The sequence below is a fragment of the Delphinapterus leucas genome, chromosome 10 (genome assembly GCF_059928025.1).
Source record: "Delphinapterus leucas isolate spDelLeu-1000000601 "Yukka" chromosome 10, BTC_Dleu_Yukka2, whole genome shotgun sequence".
Lineage (NCBI taxonomy): Eukaryota > Metazoa > Chordata > Mammalia > Artiodactyla > Monodontidae > Delphinapterus > Delphinapterus leucas.
Window position 1 is genome coordinate 44,545,459 of NC_143138.1, and position 27,652 is coordinate 44,573,110.

General features: G+C 40.0%; 1 protein-coding gene across 1 annotated transcript; it reads left to right on the plus strand.

Annotated features, from left to right (window-relative positions):
• Positions 1-27,652, plus strand: LOC149748225 (uncharacterized). Its single transcript, XM_089918940.1, has 5 exons — positions 1-450; positions 810-893; positions 7,088-7,168; positions 8,617-10,191; positions 27,545-27,652. The coding sequence occupies exons 1-4, from the start codon at positions 430-432 to the stop codon at positions 10,108-10,110; spliced, it is 1,680 nt and encodes a 559-aa protein (XP_089775066.1). The 5' UTR covers positions 1-429; the 3' UTR covers positions 10,111-10,191; positions 27,545-27,652.

The following is a 27,652-nucleotide window of genomic DNA, read 5'->3' on the forward strand; positions in this document are numbered from 1 at the left end:
GTCCCCGCCCTTTACTGTAAAACAGAACCCCGCCAGCCCACCGCCCGGCGAGCGGCAGTGACGTCAGCCTCGAGGAGCGCATGCGCCATGCCTCGGGGTCCTCTTCCGTTCTTTTCCAGTAACGCTTAGGGTGGTCTCGGTGCTGTTGGAACTATAGTTCCCAGCGGCCGGCGCGGCGGAGGAGGGAGGCCGGGACTGCGCCAGGGAGGCCAGGCACAGCGGGCCTAGCGGGCCACTCCTCCTCCGGAAGCGGTTTTGCAGCCCTTTCCGCCCGCGGTGTCGGCGGCTCGGCGGCGTCCTCGGCTCGGCACGCACGCGGGGGCGGGTCACGGCGGAGCGTGGCTGGCTGGCCGGCGGGGTCGGCGGGGAGGCTGAGGCGGCGGCGGGGACGGCGGCAGCGCGGGTGCCGGCAGGCGGGCTGTCGGGGAGATGGGAGACCCAGGGTCGGAGGTGAGTAGCGGGCTGGGCACGGCGTGGTGCGGGGTCCGGGGGGTGCTGGGCCGGGCCTGGGGGCCTGGGGGATGAGGGTGCCTCAGCAACAATGGCCGCCCGGCCCGGCTCGGGAACCGCTGCTCGGTGCGGGCGCGGCGTGGGTTCCGAGGCCGACTGCCTCTTGGGGGAGCGTGCTCCCTGCTCCTCGGGAGAAGGGATGCGGAGGGGCCCCTGCGGTCCACGGACGCGAGCTCGGGCTCGCGGAGGCTGGGGCTCCGTTAGGTCTCCTCGAGAGCTTTCGTTTTTCGGTTCCCTTAGGAAAAATCTTCTGTAAGTGCGGGGTTGTCTAGATAACCGTGTTTTGGCTTATTTTATAGATAATAGAATGTGTCCCTCCAGCTGGGCCTGAGGCGTCCGAGTCAACACCCGAGGAAAATGAAGATGACATTCAGTTTGTTAGTGTAAGTAGCGACGATATTCGGGTTTTTCCGAGTCAGAGACTATGCGTGATGGGCCGTGATGTGATTACTCCTCACCTGTTTGTTCATCATGCAGCAAACGTGTGTGAATGTCTGATAGGGACTGTACACTGTGGAGTAGGGCATAGGAGTAGGGAATTTGCCTGAAGAGGTGTCTGAGCAGCCCCAGTAGGCATCACAAAGCCTGTGGCCTGCGGTGCGTGTTGTACCCTGAATCTCGCCTCTCCCCCTGCACTTAGAGCCGTTCATGTACGCAGGGTTGTGGTCTCCTAAGAGTGCTTTGAAATGAGGCAAGAGTAACTTCTAAAAGATAGCACACAGGTTAGGGAGAAGGGGCGGTAGTGATGAGGAATGAGGTAGAAAACCAGAAGGGCTGCAGGAACTCAACTTCTGAGCCTGTGTGTCTCCATAACGTGAAGGCGGGTGGCTTGAAGACTTCACTAAGCTCCGAGCTCATCCTGTTACAGGACAGTCCAGCAGGCGAGGTTCACAATGAAGGGCCCGTATCACCAGGAGCATCCTGTATCTTTCTGTTTTTATTCCCTTTGGACAGTAGTTTTCAAGCATTAGTAAGTAGAAGTGTGTGGATTCCCGGACCTCACTCCAGACTTATGGAATCAGAAATGGGAGGTGGGGCCCAGGAATCTTGATGTTGGTGCAAATGCAGGGGTGTATGAAGCTGTGAACACACTTTGTAAAACATTGGTTGCAAGAAGTGAAGGGGGTGCTATGATACATTTGAGGGTAATTTCCACCCCACACTGTTAAAGTTTTACAAAGGCTCTGCTTCAAGTAGTATCTCACTTAGCTAGAGAATCCTTCTACTGTAAATGATTCTTTTTGAATACTGTAGTTGAGGTTTGCTATTAAAGGTGTATAATCTTTCTTTAATTCCCTGTCTGATGTGTATTTGTGTTTGTTGGTTCTTGGACAGTTTTGAAAAACTGGTTATTAAACAGTGTCTTCTATGTACCCTAACATTAGGCCATTGTGGTGATGCATTGTTGTATTGTGTTTCAGTGGGTTTGTTTAGGAGTCTTTCACAAGATCATTTCTTGGGTTTTTTTGTCTTTGCCCATGCATATGGTGCTGTATCCTTTTCATTTTAAACTTTAAAGGTTTGGCGGGGGTGGTAGAAGAAATTGTATCCTGCCTGTTCCCCTTCACTGTGAGTTGAAGTATGTTTGGCTCTTCAGGACAGATATTTCAGGTTCTCCCTGAATATGGGTATATTTGTGAACGGAGAATATTTACCTTGGTATTTTGTGGAAATTAAAGTAAGAGGGACACACTTCTTTATGAACTATGGGGCTTACTTTGAGAATCACAGATGGAATCTACAAAAATAAGATTAAAAAAAAATATATATATAGGTACTGTGTGGAGTGAAGAATGGTGGTGTAGCTTGTCAGTACTTAATGTAAGCATGTATTAGACTGAAGTTTAAGAATACTCTTTTAAGTTAAATATTATTTTAAATGTAGAGAATCTGTTATATCTTTGCATCCAGAGTAAAAATATACAGTCAGTGAATATGTGTCCATCTTGATACATCTTATATTTATCTCTGTTTCCAAATATAAGTTCAAAGGTTTGATAGTTCGAAATGGAGAAGTGAATTATATGTATTAAATGCAATTACAGTACTAGAAGAAACCTATTAAAAACATTCCATATGCCTTTATGGTGATAACACTTCAATGAATTAATGATACCTTAATTCTATTTTAAAATACATTAGAGACAGAATCTTCTCTCTCTAACCCAATCTTATACTTGACTCCTCAGGTAGTGCTTGTTCAATAAAAATAATAAATAGTCTGTGCTTAAGATTTCTTCAGATACAAAAAGAACATTGTGATATTACTTCTTGATTTACACTGGTTTGGATTTCTTAGTTCATTCTTAGCCGAACTTTCCCATCTTTAATCCGCATGGTGGCACAGTAGTTTTTGTGTGGTTTAGAAAATACAGAGTTTGAAACTAAGCATATTGAAGGAAAGGAAGGATATAGATGTGGAGGTGCAAAAATGAGCCCTTTCATTTAAATTTTATTGAAATACACATACAGAGAATTGCACAGTTCATAAGTGTACTGTCTGATTTTTGCAAAGCCAATACACATGTGTAAAGAGTGCTTAACTCAAGAGACAGAATATTACTATACAAACTTTTCATTTAGGTCTTTTGCTCTAATTTTCTGTTTAATTCAGTAATATGATCCCTTATTCAGCCACCATCTTTATTCTCTGCATTCTTTGAAACTGCAGATATGTTAGTTAATTTACTCCCAGAAAACTGTTTTAACTCAGGGCTAATGACGTGATCTTTCACAGTGCTACTCTAGATACAAAGGTATAAAAACTGCTGAGACAGCCTGTCATAATCGTGATAACAGCACATGAGATTTAGGCTTCAACCAAGATGATTGGTATAATGTGGAATCATTGAACATGTGGAATATTTGTATATTTTCATAAATTACTTCAGGGGGGTCATGGACAAATAATGAGGGTGTCTTTTGGCTGCGTGTCTTGGGGTTGTATTAGCTCAATAAATAAAAATAATGTTGGAGCAAAGTCCTCTGTACCTTAGAGCTACAGAGATTAGTTGGAAGTACATCCTACCCATAAGTGTCAGTATTTCAGTGTGAGAGATGAGATAGGGATGAGGAGTTTGTAAATAGTTCTAGTAGAAAGTTCTTTTATAAAAAGTACAAGGTGCTGTAAAAAAAAAAAAAAAGACATACGATTTTCAGTTTATTTTTCATAGGTAGCATTTAGTGTTTGTATGTGTTTAAAAGAGTATTTTGAGAAGAAACAAGGAAAGTCATCAAAATGGGAGAGCAGAGAGGATTATGCTTAGTTCTGAAGGGTACTTTTTTTTAAGTGGGAGAAGGAAGGATGGGCCGGATAGTATAGATTTTGAATTGTGGACTAAATCTGAACTTACAGCAGGCATTTGGGAATCATTTGAAATGTTTGAATCGGGCGAGACTGCAGAAGTAAACTATGTCCCTAACTTCTCTATGTGGGAAAAAAACCCCGTGTTTTGCTTCTGCCTGTGCTCCTGCCCCTAAATTGTGTGGCTTTGGAGTAGAATCCTTTGATTTTGTTACTGGTACAGAGGGGATGAGAATGGTGGTTCACTAGTTGATGGATGAAGCAAATTTAAATAAAATACCTTGTAATTGGAGGACCACGTGCATTTATACTTTTTAAGAATATAAGCTGCCATTATAAACGTAGTAAGAAATTGCCTTTTCTTGATATTTGTATTATAATTATTACTGTTTGAGGAGAATTAATAACTTATTTTTTGGCTAGTGTTGTGAGTTATTCAGAGTGGGGGACAGTAGCAGGTAGACTTTTTCCTCAAATTAAAGGAAGAGAAAGTATCTTATCTCCGAAACTTAGGAAATAAGCATTGATTTAAACATAGTGTGTATACTTGGAACTGCCTCAGAATTATGTGATTAGAGACCACACAGCCAATGATGTGATTAGAGAACCAGATGGGCCTCAGTTAGTTTTCTCCTTTGTTAAATGGTACAATAGTGAAGTAATGTGGGGATTGAATGAAATAACATACGTGAAAAGTTTAGTACCTTTGCCTCTACAGGGCTCAGTGACACATGTTCCCAATTAGAGTAAAATCAACGGAGTACCAAAGGGTTTTGATTCCTTAGGTTTGTTATGGTGGAAGTTTGGCCATATCCATTGTGAAAATTAGCTAAAGTATAGAGTGTTTGTTTATAAGTAATATTTTCCTTTGGAATATCTATCTTCCGTTGTTTTTCCACTCAGCCTCTTTGCCTTTTTAGGTCTCAAACGGATGCTGTCTTCTCCTACCATTCTGTCACTTATAACTCCATAATATTTGTTGAGTGAATGAATACTCTCAATGACCTCTGCTTTTTCTCATGTATGGACTTCCTATCCTGATTCTTTTTATTCTGCTCTCTTAATTAGTGTGAATCATAAGTTGTCATTGTTCAGTAGTTCAGAGGTGGCTGGGTATCAGTTTAGTGGTTGACCCCAGCAGGATATTTATGCTGCTTTTTCTCATCTGTCCTTACTCCTGCCCTTTCTCCTGTTTCTGCAGCTACTTTTTCATCTTGTTTGTGACCATTTTCCTGCCCATTCTACTTTGTGCTTTGTGCCCAGTTATCCTTTCATCTCCCTTTTTTCTCTACCTGCCAACCCTTCATGGAATCTCTGCCCCAGCCTCTGTGTGTTTCTGGTACCTCAGGGACTTTCTTGGTGTGCTGCTTCAGTGGGCATGTAATAAAAGTTCCTAACGTACATTTCTTGAGGAGAGCAAGCTATTATATTTTTATCTCCTCTACTACCTTCTTGGATTGAATGTATGATTTTGACAACCTTATTACAAATGGTAGGTTTGGGTCTTAAAGTAGGTGATTCATCTCTGTTGACCACACATTGCAGAATATCTGTCCCTCTAATCCTCTTTTTAAATGTCCATTTTTACAGCTCAGGCAGAAATCCTAATTACTTTATTACATGAGCCCTGCCCAGAAGTTTTGCTCTCTGGTTTTATCTTAGTGGCTAAATCACCACCTGCAGGGAAAGCAGTTTCCTGCTTGGAGAGAAGTTGCAGCCTAGGGGAGAAATACACTGTCTTTGAGACTGGATGCCTCCTCTCAGGAAGAGGATCTTTAACTAGATCTTAGCTTCTGTCTCTTGACCTGAGGTCTTTTTCTCTTAATTTTTCCACTGAATATATCACTTTGGCTTCCCAACAGCCGTCTTTCCCAATCCTGAGAAATCTTTCCCTCAGCCATGTTCTCCCCCGTGTCCCTTTCTCTTGTTTTAAACATAGTAGAATTTTTCAAAGAATAATCTTTACTCTTGGCCTTTACTGCCTCATTTTCAGCTTAATTTTTTAGAGCCTGACTTGTATGCTCACTACTATCTTGAAAGTTGCTCTGTTTGTTGCTAAATTCAGTGGCTTTTTTTTTTTTCCGGTGCTCAGTGTTTTTGGCCACATTTAGCATTGACACCTTTTCATTGAGGTTTTCTCTGTCTTTAGGTTCTTTGAATTTGTGCATTTCTGATTCTTCTCAGATCTCTGATTACCTACTTAGCTCTTCTTCCTAAATCCTAAAATTCCATCATTTCCTCAAGAGCCTCCTTGAATCCCTTCTTTCTCCTCTTTGCTTTCTTCCTTGGCAATATCATAGTTTCAGTTTAGTTCTAGAGTTACTAGCCTTGTAGGGGAGCATCTTTCCAGTCTCCATTTCCAGTTACGTTCCTATACCCAGATTACAGGCTTGCATTTCCAGCTTTCTGCCAGGTGCCTCTGTGTACCTCTCGTACATCATCCCATTATGGCCAAAGGAATGCCAGCTCTCTGTCTTTGTATTCCAAATTTATGTCTATCCTTTAGTCTCCTAAGCTTGAAACCTTAGCGACCACTTTGACTCCTTGTGGTTGTTGGGGTTTTGTTTTTATAGTCAATCATTTTTTGTTTTTTGTTTTCATCTTACCTGTATATCCTTTTGTATATGCACCACGGCATCACTGTTATTTTTGCCATCACCTCTATTTTAGTTTTGCATTATTATGTGTGTGGACTGATTAATTATCCTGCTTTCTATACTTCTCTATGTGATTAATCTTCTTAAGGTAAGCTCTCATGATCTTATTCCCATCTTAGTATTTATTGATTCCCTTTTGCCTATAGAATAAAATCTAGGCTTTTAAGCTTAGCATTCAAGGCTTGGTCTGCCGTGGAGTCAGTATGGATGGAAAGAAAAGATGAAGGAGAACCAGGTTTGATGTGTGACTCTGTAGGAGTCGGAAGTACAGCCTAGCTCCTAGTCAGAGATACCCATCCCATCTGAAAAGCATTGGCTTACAGTATCTGACCTTGTAGCACTATTCCTGTGTTAATAATCCTCTCCCCAAGGAATCAACACAGTCCTAATACCCTACCTTGGCCGAGTCTCTTTTAGGTCTTGTCATCATTTCTTAGTCTTGTGCTATGAATATTTTCATCTGCATTTGTTCTGATTATTTTCTGCCACCCATAAGGCTTCCTCTTCAGAAGAGTTCTTGCCAGTCAATCCCAGCATCGACAAAAAGGATTGTTTTAAATGCTAATTTAGTTTGAATAACTCTCCATGACTTGTTAATTTGTTCATTTTTTCCTAGGAAGGACCATTGAGACCTGTTCTGGAATACATTGATCTGGTCAGCAGTGATGATGAAGAGCCTAGCACCTCTCAGAGTGAGGTAAGTATATTACACTTGACTTGCATTTCTTCACTTCTGGCATTTAAGAAGCATTCTCTAAAGAGAGTCATCAAATCAGCGATGGCTGTGTTTAGGTGCTATTGTGCTTTAGAGAACGGCCTGTTTCTGTTAGAATGGCCCTGAAAGGTAGTCCAGGGAGTCCTCTGCCCAGAAGATCTCCTGCTTCCAGCTTTGTTCCTCTACTTTCAGCGAGGATTTGAAAGGATTATGTGACACAGGAAAGTTCTAAGCCTTGGAGGCCATATCTGATAAAAGGGAAATGGAATAAAACTGCAAGATTTTTGGCTCCCTTCTCCTTTCCTGTCTCTCCTCAGGTGCCCTGTAGAGCTGGATCCTTTTCTTCCAGAACCATGTGGCCACAGAAAATTTGTTGTATCTTGGAAGAAAGGATATGTGAAGATCCTTTAGAAATGGAATATGGGGAAGGGTTGTGGATTATTTAGGCGTCATCCTTTTAACCTCCTCTTTCCCCCTCGTATTTGGGGTTTTCTCTCTGACCTGTGACTTATTGGTTGTGGGTTTGACCTTTAAACTTATGCTTCCCTTACTCTGAGAACCAAAGTAGCTGAGCACTTTGTAGCAATCTTGTCTTTCATTTGTCTTAGCCCGAATTTCTGTTAATGGGCTCTTTTCTTGATTCATTAGAGAACTGGCTGTGTGTTCAAGGCGGCCAGAAAGCTACTTGCTGTATGATATAAAGTATTGGGACTTGAACTTCCAGTCAAAATACCTAGGTTTTAGTCTCAGCTTTACTTCTTATTAAGTCTGTGAATTTGGATAAGTAGCTTTTTAACCTTAGTTTCTTTACCACATAAGAATAAAACCTACCTCACAGGGTTGTTGTGAGGATGAAATGAGGTAACAAAGCTCCTTGAAAACTACAAACCATAGAGTAGAACTGTGCAACTGGAAAATTTTGTTCATGGAGAGTGAATGAGAATTTTTAAGGGGATTTAAAAGTGACTCTACAGTGCAGGACTTCTAGAAATGTTTTTTCGTCTCACTGGAACTTTTCCCAAGTTCTCTTTGCCATTATTAACTTCTACTTGTTGCCTTACATATGTTGAATGGGATTTTTTTTTAAAATTGTTTTCACCAGTGGTCTTGCTGCCTCTTCTTATTCTAGCATGGGAACAAGCAGCAGGCTAGGATGGCACCCCTTGACCTGGGCTTGTTTTTACTCTTTTTCATAGACACAGTGCCAGGTTAATGCCAGTAGTTGGTTTGGGGCCTTTGGGGTAGTGAAATTTGTGGATTTGACTTCTGTGGTCCCCTTGCTGACCTGAAGTGGATTGTATATTGTTAATTATAATAATTTTAAAAATTGAGTTCTACTTACTGGACATGCATCTCTGCACTTGAAAGTTAACATATTAAAAGCATATTTTTTTTCTTCCTTGGTTTTCTTGTTCATGTGGATAACCCAGAGAATGCCTGAGTCTAAGGTGCCATCCTCTGAGAGTCATCGCCCAGAAATGTGCTCTAGCTGCAGTGTTCCTCTTCCCAGTGGAGACAGCAGCTCCTCCTCTGGGAGCTGTACCAGCAGTCCACACAGGATAGTTTCTCAACCTTCTTCTGTTGAGAACCCATTGGAGAACCAGAAAAGTGATCAAAGTAATTCAGTTATTAAGATCTCTGAGACAGAGACGCTTAAGCCATCACAAAATTGCCAGATTCTGCCTTCATCTCCACTTCTGGTCCCCCAAGAATCTTTGGCCTCTTCAGAGGTCAAGGAGGATTTACCTGTAGAGTCTTCTGCTTCACAGCACGGACAGGATGCCATCCTCTATCTCCAGACACAAGTGGCTGAGATGTCCCGAGTGATACGTGATCTGCAGTCCAGGAGCTGTTTTCGATTTCATCATTCTAGGCCAAGTAAGAATTCCTCGGTTCCTTGGGACATCTCTACCTCCAAGGAAGAACATTTATCCACAGTGGAAGAAGAAGCTGACTGCAAATCCCCCTCAGCTGATGACAAAGGGCAGCCAGGTGACCCTAGTCAGTCTAGTTTCACAGGGCTTTTGAAAAGAATGGAACAAAGAGGTATTATCAAGAGAGTCACGTTACAGTCCGAAGCAGAACCATGTGAAGGGAAACCTGATTGTGTGACTTCTAAGAAACGTTTGGTCCCACCACTGCATCCTCTTCTGAGAATCGCCACCACTGAGGTTTTTAAAGACCCTGCTGATTGCCATCCTTCCTCCTTCATGGGACACAGGGTATATCCTGTGGCCAAGGATACCTCTCCTTTCCAACCAAATCCACCGGCCGGGGGCCCCATCGTAGAAGCATTAGAGCACAGCAAGAGAGGAAGCACAACATCACCTCTGGATTCTACCTCGAAAGAGATGGAGGTCATGGGTTGTAGATTCTACCATGCTGCTTCCATTGCAGCCCGAGCTGCTAGCTACATGGCCTATATGACTCAGTATCAGCGTAAACTCTGGGAAGACATGGAGGATCTGGTCCATGACCCAGAGTTTGATCGTGGAAAAGCAAGATGTATAATATCTGATGGTATGGATGCGGGCCTTTGGCAGCTTTGTACTACTAGGGATATAATGGACTCTGTGGTCAGAGTTATGGCAATGGCAATAGACTACAGAAGGCAGGCTTGGCTTCGACTCACATCTCTCACTAAGAAAACCCAAGAGAAGATCTCACACTTGCCCTTTGATGGTACTTCCCTCTTTGGACAAGATGTGAATGCTGTAGTTGCAGAAGAAAACAGTATAAAGGAAAATGACTATAAAGACCACAGCAAATACTATAACCAACATCGATACTTCTATAGTCATGACCAGAAAGCACATTATCACAGTAGAGGATACTCCAGAGGGGATTGGTACAAACCTCGAAACCACCCCTATAGATACAGGAAAAAGGGAGAATCTCCAGAACGCCATGGGTACAAGAATTAGTAACCCATTCACGTTCAGCAGTGCACCTGTCCAAGATGCTGACTGTGCTGCTTGCTCCTCCCATCCACACAGGATCTACAGGTAGGAGGGCACCTCAGAATCTGAACGCATGGCTGGAATGATCACAGCTGACATTTGAATTCTAGACTTTTAGAATGAAGTAAATAATAAAGAGACTCATGCTTTCTTGGCCAAGTGAGTGGTAGAGACGTTCAGTAGGGTTGAACAAAGGTTTACCTGTTATTTCTAGTCCAAAATAAGTCTAGAGGAGGGTACTCAGGAATCTGGATCCTCTTATGATTAAGGAAAAACATAAATATTTCTTCCCCCTCAGGAAAATCTCACTGGTAAACTGAGGACTAGGAGATTTTGGATCTGGAAATAACCTACTACTAGATCTCTAACACCAGAGGCAGATCCTTCGTTTTTAGGTCATCAGTGCTTCCTTGTTTAGGCTTCCGTTTGTCAGATCTTCACAAAACGACAAATCTGTTATAATCTCTTTATGTCAGGGTGATCAGCTCACCAAGTGTCCATACTACTGTCAAGCTCTGTGAGACTTCAGAATCAGCCTTGAAGCTGTATATCAAGAACTAAAATTGAAATCAAAATTTGCAAAATCCAGTTCGCTTCCAGTGGGGTGGCTAGATGTCCCAGGTCTACTGTGGACACCAGCTGGAAGAAGACTTTCCTACCTGTGACATCTCTGTAGAAACTTTCACAGTAACTGTCTTCACCACCCAAAGCTACACAGAGAGAATTCTCTGCAGTTGTCACTCCTAAGTCTGTCAAGCTCTCATATATCACAAGCTGTGAGACCTGGTCATGGTGTTCTCACAGGATAATCTGGGCCTTTCACCAAGATGACCTTGACTCCCTTCTAAACTCTTGAGCTCCGTAATTCATCACGCTCTAAGTACAAAAAAGATAATGCACATTAGTGCCCTGGAAATCAAGGATGTTACACCATCCAGGCATGCAAATCTGAACTCTTGAAAGAGCAAGAATTCCAAACATGCCTGACAATCTGGTCCTCTGATTGTAATAAAGAGGGATGCCATCAGTCTAGATTTTACTGAGAAATCCTTCAGATTCAGAGCGTAACTGTGGATGTAGTAGAGAGAACATCTCATGCACTTCTCTTTCTGGATGTCCGTTAATGGTTTCTCAAGACTTCAGTGGTGTGTTCTTGGTTTATTGGTCCCTTAATCTAGTCAGACTCTTACCATGAGAGACGACTTATCTTTTCGTTCTCAGTTCTTCGCATTATGATTTCTCCATCAGACTGGAACTGGCAGCAGATACCTCAGTTACATGTCCTACAGTATCTGTCTCGAGGCAGTGGCTGTGCAGTGCCCAGCCCTTACACCCTTGTCTTCACATCATGACTTCAGTGTTGGAGAAACTGCCAAATTGGAGGGGTCTGAATACATCATCTAGAATTATTTGCTTGGCCAAATAGAAAAAAATTTTATCAATAGACTCATAATTTTGTAATTTCTTGGTTTGTCGAACATCTGCATTATTATTATTTTTTCATCTGCTTGACTGTAGTATTTTGGGTCTACTGTTAGTGGACCATGACGCTGTTTTCAGGTTTATATGGTTTCTGTTTCTTGCCATGGTTCCTGCAGAGTGGTGACTGATGCTTTCCCTGGTGCCCCACTTTTTGATAGTTTATTGGAAGCCCATTCCCCCTCCTCATCATAACCATATTCAGCACCCTTTTTGTTTACTTTTCTTCCTCTCCCTGTTTGTGCTGTAGAGGTCGAAGGTGCAAATATCCCTACTTGGAAGAAGTTATTTTATTTTGTCAGATAGTTTCAGGGTACTGTATTGATTCTGTTTGTCCTATTTGTAGATGAAGCTTAAGCTGCAGTCTTGATAGAGTCTCCTCTTGGCACATTTGGTCAGGTCATATCTAGAGTTAACATTTACCTTTAATTTTTCTATACTTTTCACAAAGTTTTACTTCTGTTTTAGGTCCATGCCAGTGCTCTAAAAATTCTTTCAAATTGAACCCTAGAAGAGCACTGATAACTGTCTAAAAAGAAACAAGGGCCTAAGAAGTCATACGAAGATTTTTATAGTTCACGACGTGTACTCTACCAGTTCAGCAGTCTCATGTGCCCTTGCTGTAGCACCGTAGTTTTCTTCTGTGAAAGGACTAGCCATGGGAAACTTGCTGGAGAGAGAGATCTTGACACTTTTCTGTACGGCTGCACATAGATGTTCCCAGTTGTCTGAGGCTACTTCGCACTGCTCCCACTTTTCCATTTCTCCCCGTCCCTTCCCTGAATTGCATACTGTGTCACCAACTTGATGATTTTTGAGATACTCTTATTTTCCAAAATTCAAACCAAAATTATGTTGCTTGAAGACCTGGTTCTCCGAAACTGCTCTGGCATTTCCACCTAACCTGCTCTTTTTAATTTTTTTATATTTAATTGTGCTTAAAAAAAGACAAAACATAAAATTTACCATCATAACCATTTTTAAGTGTATAGTGGAGTAGTGTTAACTGTACTCACGTTGTTGTATACCTCCTCCTTTCCTAAATGTTTGTAGAGCAGCATTGCTGCTGTCTTCATTTTGTGTTACGTTGCTCCGTAGCAACAAGTAGCATTGCTTTGCCACTCTCTGATTGATATGCCCAAGCATCTCCAGAGATCTTTCCTAAAAATAAAAAGGTATTGAGATATCATGGAACTGGTGGTCAGGTGGCTAGCTTCTGAAGGGGTTCGGCAGTTGCGTGGGGATGGGGCAGAACACCGAAGTGTGGGAGTAGGTTTAGCTGTAGACTGGGTGCTTGACTGCAGAAGAAACAATAATCTTAACCTGTTTTTTAAGATTAGTTTAAAGTCTTTCTCTGGCATACTTGAATGATGATGGTGTTATAAAACTAAAAACAGGGATTTGGTGTAGGGAAACAGCCCTAATAGACAACCATAGTAGTGTATGGAATTCATAATTAGATAACAAGTTTTCACATTATGTCTGCCATTTGCAGAGCCTTCAACAAGATTCTCCATCAGGCCAGCCTCTGATGTTTGAACAGCTCTAGGTCTTCTAGGAGGCCTAGCAATCATCGCAAGTTGAGTGATTCGGTGTTCTTGAAAGGGATGCGTCTAATGATCCTTTTTCTTTAAAATGTTATTGTTTGACTAGACATAACATGTATGTGGAAATGATATGATTTCTCATGGTTACTGTGTGTACACAGAAATGCTGTTTCTATTCATTGTTATATGAAGTGCCTTTTTAAATTTCACACTGTTGTTTAAAACTTAACATTTTAATGTGTTGCATATGTTGCTGGTGATATTTATGTAAATTCTGTACAGTGATTTTTTTTATCTTGTAGTTTATTCGTTTTCTGTACAATTGCACTATCTAAATGTACTCTCCTTCTGAATGTTACTTTGTTTTCATTACAGCACTATTGATCCATTTCAGAAGGTTATAGAGTATGTCCCTCCCCCTTTATTTAAATAACTTCACAGTAGTTATTTTAGTTTTTAGTGATTGGCTCAGTTTTCTGGGCATTGAGGCAGCTTTGTTTTCTATATCTAGGTTCTAGGTTTCTGATTGAACCATTTGTCTCATGTCTAACCTTGTTCTTAGCCATGGTAACACAACTTCAATTTGATAAGTGGGTGTGTTTACTCGGTAATAAGTAACAAGGACATTAGGAAAATGAGTACATTTGTTGACACTTTATCTTTTTTTTTTTAAGACTGTGTGACAGCTTATCAGTGTAATTGCATTTAAACATTATTGTTGTTGTTATTATTATTATTTACTGTGTGGCAGCTTCTTTATCAGTATAATTCCATTTATTTACCTAGCCCTCAAAATGTCATTTTGAGGGGAGCATAAACTCAGGCTCCTTGGGTACTGTTTAGTATATTACATTACTATTATACTAATACTTTACTGAATGATACCTAAGTGACCTGATTGATAATGTCCTTAAGGGCCTGCTCCATCCAGGATAACCCCTCAGGTACCGTGAACAAGGAGGTTGGAATCGATGCAATCCAGAATCCCTTCTAGCTGTAAACTTGGATACAGAGTTAAATGACATGGATGAACAGAGTTAAATGCCACATTCAGTATTCTTGAGGACATACTTTATTGGGATTCTGGTAAAGGTTAGAAATTATGGATTAGATCTTTGTAGAAATAAAGACTGCAAAAACTGAAAACTTTTTTAAATTTTTTTTTAATGTGAGGCATGTTTTGCCCAGACTTGCACAGGTTCCATTGTCTTTTGAAATTTACCATTCTTACTTAGTGGCTAGTCCAGTAATTGACTGTCAGAGCTGTATGCATCTCCTTCTTGTCATTTAGTTGGCTGGACCTATTCTATATAGTTTTTCATTAGTGTTTACCCCAATCAGGTCTTCATTTTTCACTTAAGAAAATAAACAGGTGGAAGTCGTCAGTAAGCTGATGATGATCACTGTATTGAATGCAAATCTTTCAGTTATTTATCCTGATACAACAAGTTTTGTAAGCCATTAAAATATGTTATGGAATGTCTCTTCCTGGATGAATGATGAGAATATTGTTTTATTAAATCTTTTTTTCTTGTATTGATTAGTGGGATGATATCTTCGTACTACTTTGTCTTTTCATTTGCTTGACTTTATAAGAATGAAACCTTTTTTATAGTAGTGTTTGGTACCATTGAGATACTACTCAAAATTAGGTTTGCTTCCCGTGGATATATCTGGAAGTGATCACAGGCCAACCATGTCCTTTTGATGTTAGCATCTCAGTTATTTCATTCTTTGTATTGGGTCTTTTCTTCCCCTTTATGTAAAACCCCTTTCTAAAAGGATGTCTGATCTTCCTTAATCTCTTTGATGGAGATTATATTTTTTATTCTACCAGTCTATACTAGCCAGGATTTTGATGTGGCTTTTTATGTTTAAATACAATGCCTTCAGCATTATTGTAAGAGATTTTCTAGTTTTCTCTTAAAAATTTCCTTTTTAAAAAAAAATAGCCAGTCCAGTCTCACACTATTTGGCTATTGAACTTTCATCAGTTTTTAATGCCTTCTTGTTTACTGGTGGTAGTATTTTCTCATTTCTGTATAGTCTTTGTGCAAATGTATTATTACATGTAGTTTGTGGTCAATTGCATTTTTTCTCTCTAATAAAAATTTTAAGTTCATCATCATGAATTTATAGTACAGCCCTGACATACACTGTATCTTTAACATTAATCAGGTTTTTTCCTAGGTCATAAAAACTTTACTGGTTTTGTTGAGGTAACTGTCTATTTCAAATGGTCTATTGGATTTTCTGATGCCTTGTCAATTCAATAAGAGTTCTCAGGTTGTCTGTAGTTTCTTTTAGGACTTTGGAGATCTCTCAAGTTGTATTGCGTTTTCTAATATTCCTGAGTAGTGTATTCCTTGGTAGAAGTGAAAGCAGATCCTTTATATCTGGTAATATTAAAAGAAATTCTTTGACCTTAAATGGTTCAAGTGTTATCTTGTGGGTTCTGTTAGTAGTCCCTTTGTAAGACTAACTTTCATATGCTTTTTTTTCCCCATGAGCTATCCTGTGCTTTCTGTTTTCTTTCATTACCCATAAAAGTGGCTCTATCACAGCATTCAATTTTAAGGGCTACAGTTAGACCTCTTGTTAACTCCTGGTTTTATGTTATGGCTGTGTTTCACACTGCCTTGACTTACACTGTAGTGATGTGCTAAAATAATTATGTTTGTGGTCCTTCTGTCTATACTGCTTTTATTTAGTGAGGCAACAGTGATGTGGATGATAGGGGTAAAAGACATTTTCCAAGTCACTAAACATAGTTTAAAATTTTCAGTTCCATTTTAAAAAACATTTAATTACATTAAGCTTTCTGCTTTTAGGTGTGCAGCCCATTCCTTTCTGCCTTAGGGAGAATAATTGTAATTAGTTTCATTTAGATTCTTAACACAGGTTTGAATGCGTGTTGGTCTTTGCCTAATGGTTTATGACAGCTCCTGTTTTCTTTTGCTTTTGACAGAAATATATTTTGACAGATGTTGGAAGCTCTTTGATAGTATTGAGTCTAATTGGCATCTTCCTACCTGGGAAGGATTAGAGGAGAGAGCCTCTATTGATAGAACGTATATGTACCAGGCTGTCTGTTGGTTGCAAGGGACTCTTGAGGCAGAAATGCACTCTTATTTTGCAGATAAGGAAATGGAACTTATATTAAACAATTTGCTCAAGTGGTGAGCTTTGAATATACACTGTTCCTCTAAGTTTCAATTCAGTGTGTACTCAGTGGCCTTCTTTTGTCTTTCAAGACGCCACTCAAATCTTAACCTCTCTGAGAAGGTAATTTATCAAATAACTACCCTTCCCTGGATTTTGTGTTTATGGCCGTACTCTTATCCCTTATTACTTGATGTCTTTATTAACTAATTCCTGGTTATTTCACTTGCCCAATCAGAAACCCTAACCTTCATTCTCACATTGAGTCTTCACTGTGCTGGACTGAGATGATTTCTGGATACGTTGTCGTTGGCTTCTGTTTCATGGATTTCTTATTTGTGTCCCATTCATTTTCAGCACTGATCATTTCAGTCATAGTTCTTGATGCTTGTGTTTTTCTTTGTTGTACCTCTTTTGTTTGTTATACGCTTTTTGTTTCAGATATACACTTAAATTTTTTTTTAACTGATGTCTTGAGGATACTGGCTTAATGAAAGGAAGGTGGAATGCTAAGCACATGGTATTTGAATTCCAAAGATCTTAATATGAGTATTAGCAAGTCACTTATTCTCTGAGACTAAGTTTTCCTACTCTCAAATGAGGTAATAATGCCTGGAACTTCAAAGCCTGATACAAATTTCCTTTCTATAGTGGTTATGCTGTTTCTACCCACATTTGTAGATTTCTCATAACTGTGGGATGGTATTGGATATAAATACAGATATACCTTAAGATGTATTTAATAGTATATAATAGTTCATTTCATGTCATCACGTCATGTTCCCCTTGTTGACAGTTTTTTTTAAGGCTGAACCATTAAGCTACATATAATACAAGCCCAACAATGGATTAAGTCATTGAAAGATGTATTTAAAATAAAATAGTCTCTTAAGTGCAAGTGCTCATAATAAACAATAAGAAAAAAATTAAAAATAATGTAGAACGAAGAGCTGGAATGTATAGGTATGTGTATACAATTTTTGATGGATGGTATTTTGTCATTTTGTGTCTCTGATGGAAACAATCAGTACCTGCTATGTGCAAGCAGGCCCTGAGGAAGGTCTGTGGATACTGGGGGTTAATAAGAGATGGTATATTCTCTTGAGAAAGAAATACCAACACAGTGTAGTTGTTCTATTTAGAGGAATGCCTATGATGAGGTTGGAACAAAAGAGAGGGCCATCTGAAGTGGTCCAGGAAAACTTTTCTTACCAGATGCTTGAGCTGTGGTTTGGAACGGGGTTGGAACGGGATTGGGCTACTGGAGAAACAGGAGCCAGACATTCAGGTGAGGGAATCAGTGTGTGCATGAGTGTGGGGAACATCGTGTATCTGTTTTTTCAGAATTGTAAGGAACAGCCGCTATGGGCGCAATTGGAGGAGATCAGGTTGAAGAAAGGATAAATGTACATGAGAATGTATTGGTTCCTACCTATTCCAAGTGTACTAAGATACGTAGCCATTACTTGTAAGGTCATAGAAGTAGTCTGTCTAGAAGTTTCTTTGTCCACTATGGACATCTAGGCAGTTCCTTTTTTTCCTTGAACTGAGCCAAAGGAAAGCTCTCCATCAGTGCACCTCTAGCCCCAGGGACGGCTCCAGCAGTGACAACAAACTGGGGCCCTGTGGGAGAACAGATTTGGTGATGAACAGAATGCTGCTGCTGAAGAGGGAGGGGCATTCCATCATGGTGGGCAGGTGCACACTGCAGGACCACCTGTGGGCCATGTTCCTCACTGCAGCTCAGTGCGGCTTGTTTCCCTGTGCATTGGCTTACCGATATTTGAGTGTGGACTTGGAGAAAATGAAGGTATTTCTTTAAAAAATGTTGCTTTTTAGGAGATTGGAGATGTGTTGCACAGGGCCTGTGAACCTTGTGCCAGTGGCATCTCCAGCAGCACCTAGAGCACTTTTTGTCAACTTCCTTTTTGTTTTTTCTCTGCTTTTGAGTTTCTTTCCTTGCTCTGGTTGCTACTTTCACCTTTTCTTATCTCTCTCCACAATTCTTTCTTTTCTTACTGTGCCAGAGGTAGAGCAGTGGCACTAAGGGTTGAAACATTGTAACTCTCTTTTGTTTTGTCACAGCTTCATAGTAGGAGATACTAAAAAATTCTCCTAAGTTCCAAGGTTGTTTTTTTGGGGGTTGGGGGGGTCCTGTGTCTAAAGAGAATCAAAATCATTCTGCCTAGGAGGGGAGTTTTACAAATATAGATATTGGTTATTAACCCAAAAGATTGTAGGAAGAATCTTATTGAAGAGGTTTGGTGGTACGAGCCTTCTTCACTGAGTAGTACTTTACAGAATGGTGTATATCTATATGTATGTTTTAAGATTTGTTCCTATAAGGCATATGTTCCATGTACTTTGTATTTGTAAACACTAACCAGTTTGGGGGTGGGAAGGAGATTGCTTTGTACAAAAGGGTTGTTTCCTGGTTTTAAAGCTTTGCTGCTGGAGATGGTAAATAAATATTGTACAGCTTTGCTGGTTTATCTCTTATGTTCTATCTGTATTTGAATATAAAATTCTTGAGAAAAATTGTTGCTTTTCAAAATGTTATTTGGGGTGTGGTTTCAGTTATAAGTTGGGTACAAGGAGATTCTGGTAAACAACTTATTCTGGGAGTGTAAACCTCATAAGACCAAACTAGAGACCCAAGCTTTGAAGGGATGGGCAATGAGAAGCAGGCTTTGAAACTGGAGTTTGTATGAAGTAAAGCAGTTGTTTCAGGAATTCTGTTCAGCCTGTTGAACTGAAAATGGCTTGCCCTAATTCTTGATTAATACCTGTTTCTGTTATGTTTGGGCAATAATGTAATCCAGTCATTGCACTTCTAGATACAGAAAGAAACCTGGAGGGAAAAAGTTATATACAACATTATGTTCCTTTTAGAGACAAAATTTCCATTTGCGTTTATGAAGGATACATGTTAAACTTATATTTTTAAAAGGCAAAAAGTAGTGATTTAAGCCAAATTCATTACATTTCCAAACAAAAGATTGAGATCCTCGAGACTTTTTGTCTTTATACAGTCTTGTTCATTAGTAATTAAAATTTTCTTAACAATTTTATAGCATATTCTAATGCAGAAATATTAGAAAATAGAGATTTAAAAAGGAAAAAGAAACCCTCTAGACAGAAATAACTACTGTTAACATTTTGATTTATAGCCTTCTGGATTTGGTTTCTTCTAAATATTTTTACAAAAAATGGGATCATTTTCACTTAAAAACAAATACAAATGATGTGGAAAAAAGACATTGAAATATATACGTTATAGCTTCATTGACAAGTGGGATTTTGTGCTGTGCCATTAATTTGCTTATTTAAAGATTTGGTGTGCATTTATTTTATGGTTCACATAGCAGGTCACAGTTCCATAGCAATGTTAGAAATTTTAATAGTTTCCAGGAAATCTTTGTTAGCTCATTAAACTTGATTAGTATATGAAAGTATTAATTGCTTTGGTAAAATTTTTGCCTAAATAGTAGAATTTTCATTGGACGTTATTCCTGATGATCTTTTATGAGCAAGATTGTGAGTCCATGGCCAGAACCGGTTTCACGTTCACTTGAACTGATTTCAAGTTTGAAGTGGTTATTTGTAGCAAAAAGAGAAAAATCAGGATAGTGCAACTAGTTTTCACAAGGTTAAGTTTATTCAATAATGAGACTACTGAGGGAAATTTTGAAGTATTAGCTCAAGTTTGTGTCTTCATTCTTATGAAATGAAAAGTCACAATGCTGACCATTGATATTAGTTCCTTTTTTAAAAATACCCTTACTTGACAAAATAAGGGAATTCTATATCAGGCTTTCCTTCCTTCCCTGTCCGCTCCCCAATTATGGAGGCCCACTGAATCCCACTATTACAGATTAGATATCAGAAGAAAGCCCTCTTCCCTTCCCGCCCAAGTTATCTATTTCTGGACTTGGAATTTTTGCTGTGACTGCCAAGCTCCATTAAAAGATAAACATTGTCCTCTAAAACAGAAGAATTCTTGCTTATTTTCTCCTAAATATGCTTAGCTTTCATGGATATGTGCACTCAGATATAACCAGTATCCTTAATCTGCTGTCATTTCTAGGACACAACCCAAATTTGCTTTGTATATAAGAATTTCGTAGTGTCCAGGGGTGAGCATAGACAGGGTTGCAGGGAAAGGCCATATTAACCTGGCTTCTGAGGTTCTGGAACAGCTTTCCTTCCTGTACCCAGTGTGGCCCTCATTTTGTAACCTTCCAACTCCTGATCACCCACGGATTTTGGTATGTTGGACTATGTCATTGGAATCATACCTCTGCTTCCCATTTTTTAAAACCATCATTTGAGTTAAAAAAAATTTCATAGGGACTGAACTAGAATCTACTCTTTAACCTTTTCTGGCTTTACAGCTTTCTCCTTAATTGTTAGGACCCCACAAACTTCCCCAATGGGAGGGGGTGGGTATGGAAGAAAAACTGACTCAGAGAAGTGATCTAAAATATTGGCAAATAGGGACTTCCCTGGTAGTCCAGTGGTTAAGACTCCACGCTGCCACTGCAGGGGGTGCAGGTTTGATCCCTGGTCAGGGAACTAAGATCCTGCATGCCATGTGGCACGGCCAAAATAATATATATATATATAATATATATATATATAGAGAGAGAGAGAGGGAGGGGGGAGAGAGAGAGAGAGGGAGGGGGGGAGAGGGGGGAGAGAGAGAGAGAGAGAGAGAGAGGCAAATAGAGACTCTCCCCTCCCCAATATATGTCTTAGGACTTTCCTTTCCTATGCTTCTCCCCCCAGATAACTGAGTGGATACACTTTCTTGCTGGTCATTTGCTATCATTGTGGACTCTTTAATATTACTCTTTAGTAGTATTTAATATAGAAGTTAATCCAGGGTAATCACAACAAGTGCTTCAAGAAGGATGACTGAAGATCTGTAGCTGCTAACATTCTAAATGAAACTGAGAGCCCATTATTCTTACCATTGGGAGCCAATTCCATTTCTAGTTTGAGAAGTTACATGTCTGAAAGCCTGACCTCCCTTAGAAAAACTCCAAGGGCCTAAAAGCTTCTTTAGACTATAGGCTTTGGGGGAGATTGGCAAATATAGCCTAAGAAGAATCCTGGAATTTTGTGATTTCACATTAAATTACAATTCAGCATTGTGGCACTAACGGAATGGTGGAAATTCGCAAACTGAAAGATATATTGGCCCCTTTTCATCTTAGTTCTACAGGAAACATTTAAGATATTTTCATGTAGCCTGAAATCAGTTCACTTTCTGCCCATATTCTGACAGTTCTGTAGCTTTGGTTCTGCAGTTGGGTCAGTAACAAGGTGGCCTGCAGTAAGTTTTTCCCCCGTGTTCTGATCAGTTAAAACTTATTTCTGAACATATTGATTCTTTGAATTACCAGTTAAACTTCTGTGCAAAATAAGGCCTTCTGTGGCCTAATGGGTTAAATCGCTAACATGCATTTTAATATCAATGATCCCTCTGTTTTTCCAATGCCGATATGTTCTTCCAGAACCACAGAAGAATGTAATTCAGTGAGATCAGAGGCCAGCCCTCATTTTGGATCACTAACAATGGAAATCCCAGGGACTTGGCTTTCTGGAGAGAGTGAGTGTTCATAGATAACCTATTACTCATGCCTGGCTTTAACCAGCAACCTTGATCCCCAACCCAAGTTTGTGATGGAAAAATATCAAATGAATATCACCCTGCTGCACATGCTTAATTTCTTTCCTCTTTAACACATTCTTGTTTAAAGTACTTCCATTTTGTCATTTTTAAATGGCAAAGATTTCAAAGCTGAAGTTCTTCCTTTCTCTAGCTACCATTTCTTTTCATCTACTTGCAACAGATTGTCTCTCAGATCTGCTTTTCTGCTTTCAGTGTAGGTAGCCAGAGTTCTTTTTTTTCTTTTTTTTCCTGGAAACTAACCCACCTTAGAGGGGAAGGAGAAGGAGACCAAACACAATTCTGAATGCCTTTTGTTTTCAGAAAGCATCAGGGCCGTAAGGTCTTTTGAGCCCTTCAAAGTCATGAAAGTTAATAAACAGATCAGAATTAATTAGAAATAACGTAAGTAATCCTGTTTTGACATAACCATATAGTTAAATAAAAGACAACAGGCTACTGATAGCTAAATATAAGAAAAATAATTTTAACAATAATACCAACAGGTTATACTTACTTGACCTTTAAAAGGTAAAGTTCTAGGGCTAGAGATTAATTTTAGAATGAAGTTGAAGAGATCCAAACAAAAGTTTAAATGTTGATTAAAGGGCTAAATAATTTATCTTCCTAGCATATGTATATAGCTTGAAGGGGGTAAAGTTTTAGGAGCATACTTACATTTTGACTAGTGGATTACTAAAAATTTTTCCTGTAGGATATATAATTGCTGTATTTCTAGCATTAGTTTTCATTTAGCTTTGCATCCAGAGTTTATAATTTACAGTGTAAATCAGAGGATCATTACTTGTGCTTTAATGTAAACCTTAAGAAGAATAAATGTTATGTAAAGTTTTCCTGAATGAGTATAACTTGGGAAATAATTCAGAATGGTTATTTTGTCGTGGTTCGGGAAAACGTAAAATGATAGTGGAACCATCAATTCAAGGTAATTCTTCCTGGATTAGGATTACCTTAATTACCTTAATTAACCTTAATTAACCCAAAACATGGCCTTCTTCCTGTCTCCAGAATATTCACATTGTTGTGACACAACAACATATTTTGTCAGTAAATCCTAATTTGCACCTTGTCTACCTCATGTGTTAACATGACCTTGGTTTACCTGGCCTTCCAAGCATGACTTTTGCTAGCGTTTAAAACTTAAATAAAATGTCATCGCTGTCAGGAAAACTAACACACTCTAGGTCCATGTTTAAATACTGTTAACTTCCTTAAATTAAAAATTCTTTTAGGGCTTCCCTGGTGGCGCAGTGGTTGAGAGTCCACCTGCCGATGCAGGGGACATGGGTTCGTGCCCCGGTCTGGGAAGATCCCACATGCCGTGGAGCGGCTAGGCCCGTGAGCCATGGCCGCTGAGGCTGCGCATCCAGAGCCTGTGCTCCGCTACATTTTCTTCTCAAGGTAGTACCCACATTTTAAAGAGATTAATTTTTTATCTTCCCAAAGAGTAAATTTCATTTGCTTTTAAGACAGAGATAAACTTATCTCAGGATCAGAGCTCAGATAAATAAATTTTTATGACTATCATTTTTAGTAAGCTGCATTGTCCTGTGACTTGTAAAAGGACATTTTGAAGTTGGTAAGATGCCACCTACTACCTGGTGCAGTGGTATAGGCTGGCCAAGTGGTCAGAAAGTTAGTTTGGGACTACTTCTACCCAAAGTGATCCTGTGAACATTCTTTACTGCAATGATGTAGCCTTGTACTAAAAATACCACCTCGGCCTTGTTACATATGCTCACTTCAGTGGAACTTCTGTGTACTTGGAAAATCACACCTGCTGTTTGATTTGGTTGATGCAACTATATCCCAATTTAGATAAAATTTGGGTTGTACATATATGATTGATTTGCCTAAAAAGGGATATTTTAGTTAGTAACACAATCTTTCTGGTAGAATAACATTTAAAAATATTATTTATATTTATTTATTTATGCATGCATGCATGCTGTGCCAGGTCTTAGTTGTGACATGCGGGATCTTCGTTATGGCATGCAGACTGTTAGTTGCTGCACGCGGGATGTAGTTCCCTGACCAGGGATCAAACCCTGGCCCCCTGCATTGAAAGCGTGGAGTCTTACCCACTAGACCACCAGGGAAGTCCCTAGAAAAACATTTTTTTTTTTTTTATAGAAGCCCATATGATTTAAATTTATTTATTTATTTATTTATTTATGGCTGTGTTGGGTCTTCGTTTCTGTGCGAGGGCTTTCTCTAGTTGTGGCAAGCGGGGGCCACTCTTCATTGCGGTGCGCGGGCCTCTCACTACCGCGGCCTCTCTTGTTGCGGAGCACAGGCTCCAGACGCGCAGGCTCAGTAATTGTGCCTCACTGGCCCAGTTGCTCCGTGGCATGTGGGATCTTCCCAGACCAGGGCTTGAACCCGTGTCCCCTCCATTGGCAGGCAGATTCTCAACCACTGTGCCACCAGGGAAGCCCTAGAAAAACATTTTTAATAGAGTTTATGGGGACTTCCCTGGTGGTCCAGTGGTTGGGAGTCTGCCTTCCAGTGCGGGGGACACGGGTTTGATCCCTGGTCAGGGAGCTAAGATCCCGCATGAGATGGGGCGGCTGGGCCCGTGTGCCGCAACTACTGAGCCCACACACCACAACTAGAGAGCCCGCGTGCCGCAACTGCAGAGCCCATGCGCTCTGGAGCCCACGCACCACAGCTAGAGAGAAGCCCGCATGCCACAGCTAAGACCCAATGCAGTCATAAATAAATAAATAAATAAATAAAATAGAGTTTATGTTTTAGAAAAGTTTTAGGTTCACAGCAAAAAAAAAAAAAGTGGAAGAGATCTCCCATATACCTCCCCACCCCTCAATAAAGCTTCCCCCATTATCAACTTCCCCCAACATAGTAGTACATTTGGAATAATCAGTGAGCCTGTGGTGACATGTTATTACCCAAAGTCTGTAGTTTGCATTCGGGTTCACTCTTGGTACTGTACATTCTATGGGTTTGGACAAATGTAATAAGGTATCTACCTTTATAGTGTCGTATAGAATAGATTTCCTACCCTAAAAATCCTCTGTACCCTGCCAATTCATCCCTCCCTCTCCCCTAACCCCTGACAGCCACTGATCTTTTTTTACTGTCACCATAGTTTTGCCTTTTCCAGGATGCCATATAGTTGGAACCATACAGTAAATAGCCTTTTCAGATTGGCCACTTTCATCTAGTAATATGTATTTAGGTATTCCTCCATGTCTTTTCATGGCTTGGTAGCTCATTTCTTTTTAGCACTGAATAATATTCCATCATCTGGATGTATACAGTTTATCCATTAACCTACTAAAGGTGCTTTGTTGCTTATGAATAAAGCTGTTACAAATAAAGTTTATGAATAAAGCTGTTATAAATATCTCAAAACACAGGTTACTTCACGCCTAACTACTGTGTGGTTTATTTGCATGTTGTTTTTCTTAGGAAGAGCATTTCTTCTGCAAAGAAAGAGGGTTTTATTTCTTCCTTGATTTGTGGTTTGGTGTCTGATATTAATTTGGGGAAATTATTGGTCGTTATTGTGTCAAATAGTTCCTCTGTTCCTTTCTCTCTTTCTTCCCCTGGTATTCCCATTATGCATACATCTTTTGTAACAGTTTTTGGATATTCTGGGGTTTTTTTTTTTTCAGTGTTTTTTCTCTTTGTCTTCCAGTTTTGGAACTTTCTGTTGACATATTCTCAGGCACGCAGATTCTTTCCTTGGTGGTGTGCAGTCTGCTGGTGAGCCATGAAAGGCACTGTTCATTTCTGTTGTGGTGTTTTTGATCTCTGATTTCTTTCTGGTTCTCTCTTAGGATTTCCATCTCTCTTACATTACACATCTGTTCTTACAGGTTGTCTATTTTTTCCATCAGAGCCCTCAGCATAGTGATCATGGTGGTTTTAAATTCCTGGTCTGATAATTCCAACGTCTTTGCCAGGTCTACCATTCTTTACTCGCTCTGACTCTTCAAACTGTGTTTTTTGCCCTTTGGTATCCTTGTAATTTTCTTGTTGAAAGTTGGGCATGTTGTCGTGGGTCAAGGGAACTTTGGTAAACAGGCCTTTAGTGATGAGTGGTAAGGCTGGGGGAGTGGTGGTGCTCTGTGTGCCTGGTCTCAGCCTTGGAGAGCCTGTGCGCCTGGACTGGGAACCCGGTGGTGCTTCTCAGGCCTTCCCCTCACCTGGGAGGGTGGCTGCAGTGGCCTGAAATGGCCTATTTCCCGTCTCCCAGGTCGGTCAGGCTCTCTTGAAGTAGTTTCTCTTGAGACCAGGCATCGTTAAGGACAGAACGCTCTGACATATTTTGAAATGCTTACTTTTCATCTCCCCCTGCTGGAAACAAGGTGGGATTTTTCTCCAGTCGTCACTGTGAGAACCTGGTAGAGCTTCTGAAGGTAAACTCACAAAAAGAGTAAGGTCCCCCTCCTTGACTGGGTCCCTCTGGAGTTTAAGTCTTGTTAATACTTGACAACACTGAGCTTCCAGCACTTGGTCAGTTACAGTTCAGGTTTTCCTCCCCAGCACTGGTCCTGCTGAGGTTTCCACCCTGGGTTTCTGCTCCACTCAGTTGTGATTCTCTGTATCTGCCCCTCTGTCTCTCCCATTTTTGCATCAGTCACTTACACTGTGACCTCACTTCTATGGTGGATCTAAGAGAGGCTGTTAATTTTACAGTTTGTTTCAAGCTTTTTACTTGTTAGGATGGAGTGGTGACTTCTAAGCTCATTCTTTACATGTTGAGCCAGAAAACAGAAGTTAGAGCTATTCTTTTTAATCAATAATTTTTCTTACATAAATACTGTCTAGGAATTGCTGAAAAGCCAGAACCAAGGGGGTTGGTGCTATTAGACTTTTAGGGGGTGGACCAATGGCTTGGCATTACCTTATGGGCTCAGAGCAAAGCAATGCCAAACTTTTCAATATCCAGATGATCATAAAGTAAATAAGGATGATTAATAGGTTATGTAACTTTTTGAAAAACAAAGATGCTGGTGGGTGACTGGCTGTCCTACAAAATACCACAATTTTAAAATATAAAACAAGACAGGTTCTTAGAAATTTGATAATGATAAAAGTAATTAGTTCCTTAATCAACAAGGACCCACTGTATAGCACAGGGAACTGTACTCAATATTCTGTAATAACCTGTGGGGGAAAATCTGAAAAAGAATAGATATATGTATCAATATAAATGAACCACTTTGTTGTACACCTGAAACTAACACAACATTGTAAATCAACTATACTCCAATATAAAATAAAAATTAAATTAAAAAAGTAAATAGTTCTTTTTTTGAATTTTATTTATTTTTTTATACAGCAGGTTCTTATTAGTTATCCATTTTATACATATTAGTGTATATATGTCAGTCCCAATCTCCCAATTCATCACACCCCCCCAGCCTCTTTCCCCCATTCGTGTCCATACTTCTTTAGTACAGTAACTCTTTGGTAAGTGGATATATGTTATTCCAAAGCTAATTTTGTTAACTAGAAGGAATGAAACTTGTTTTTTCAATTATAGGATAACGTTAAGCATAAAGACCATATTGACCATCAGAAGGATAAAGTCGCCTTGACTCTGGCTCGTCTAGCCCGCCATGTCGAAGTGGAGAAACAGCAGAAAGAAGAG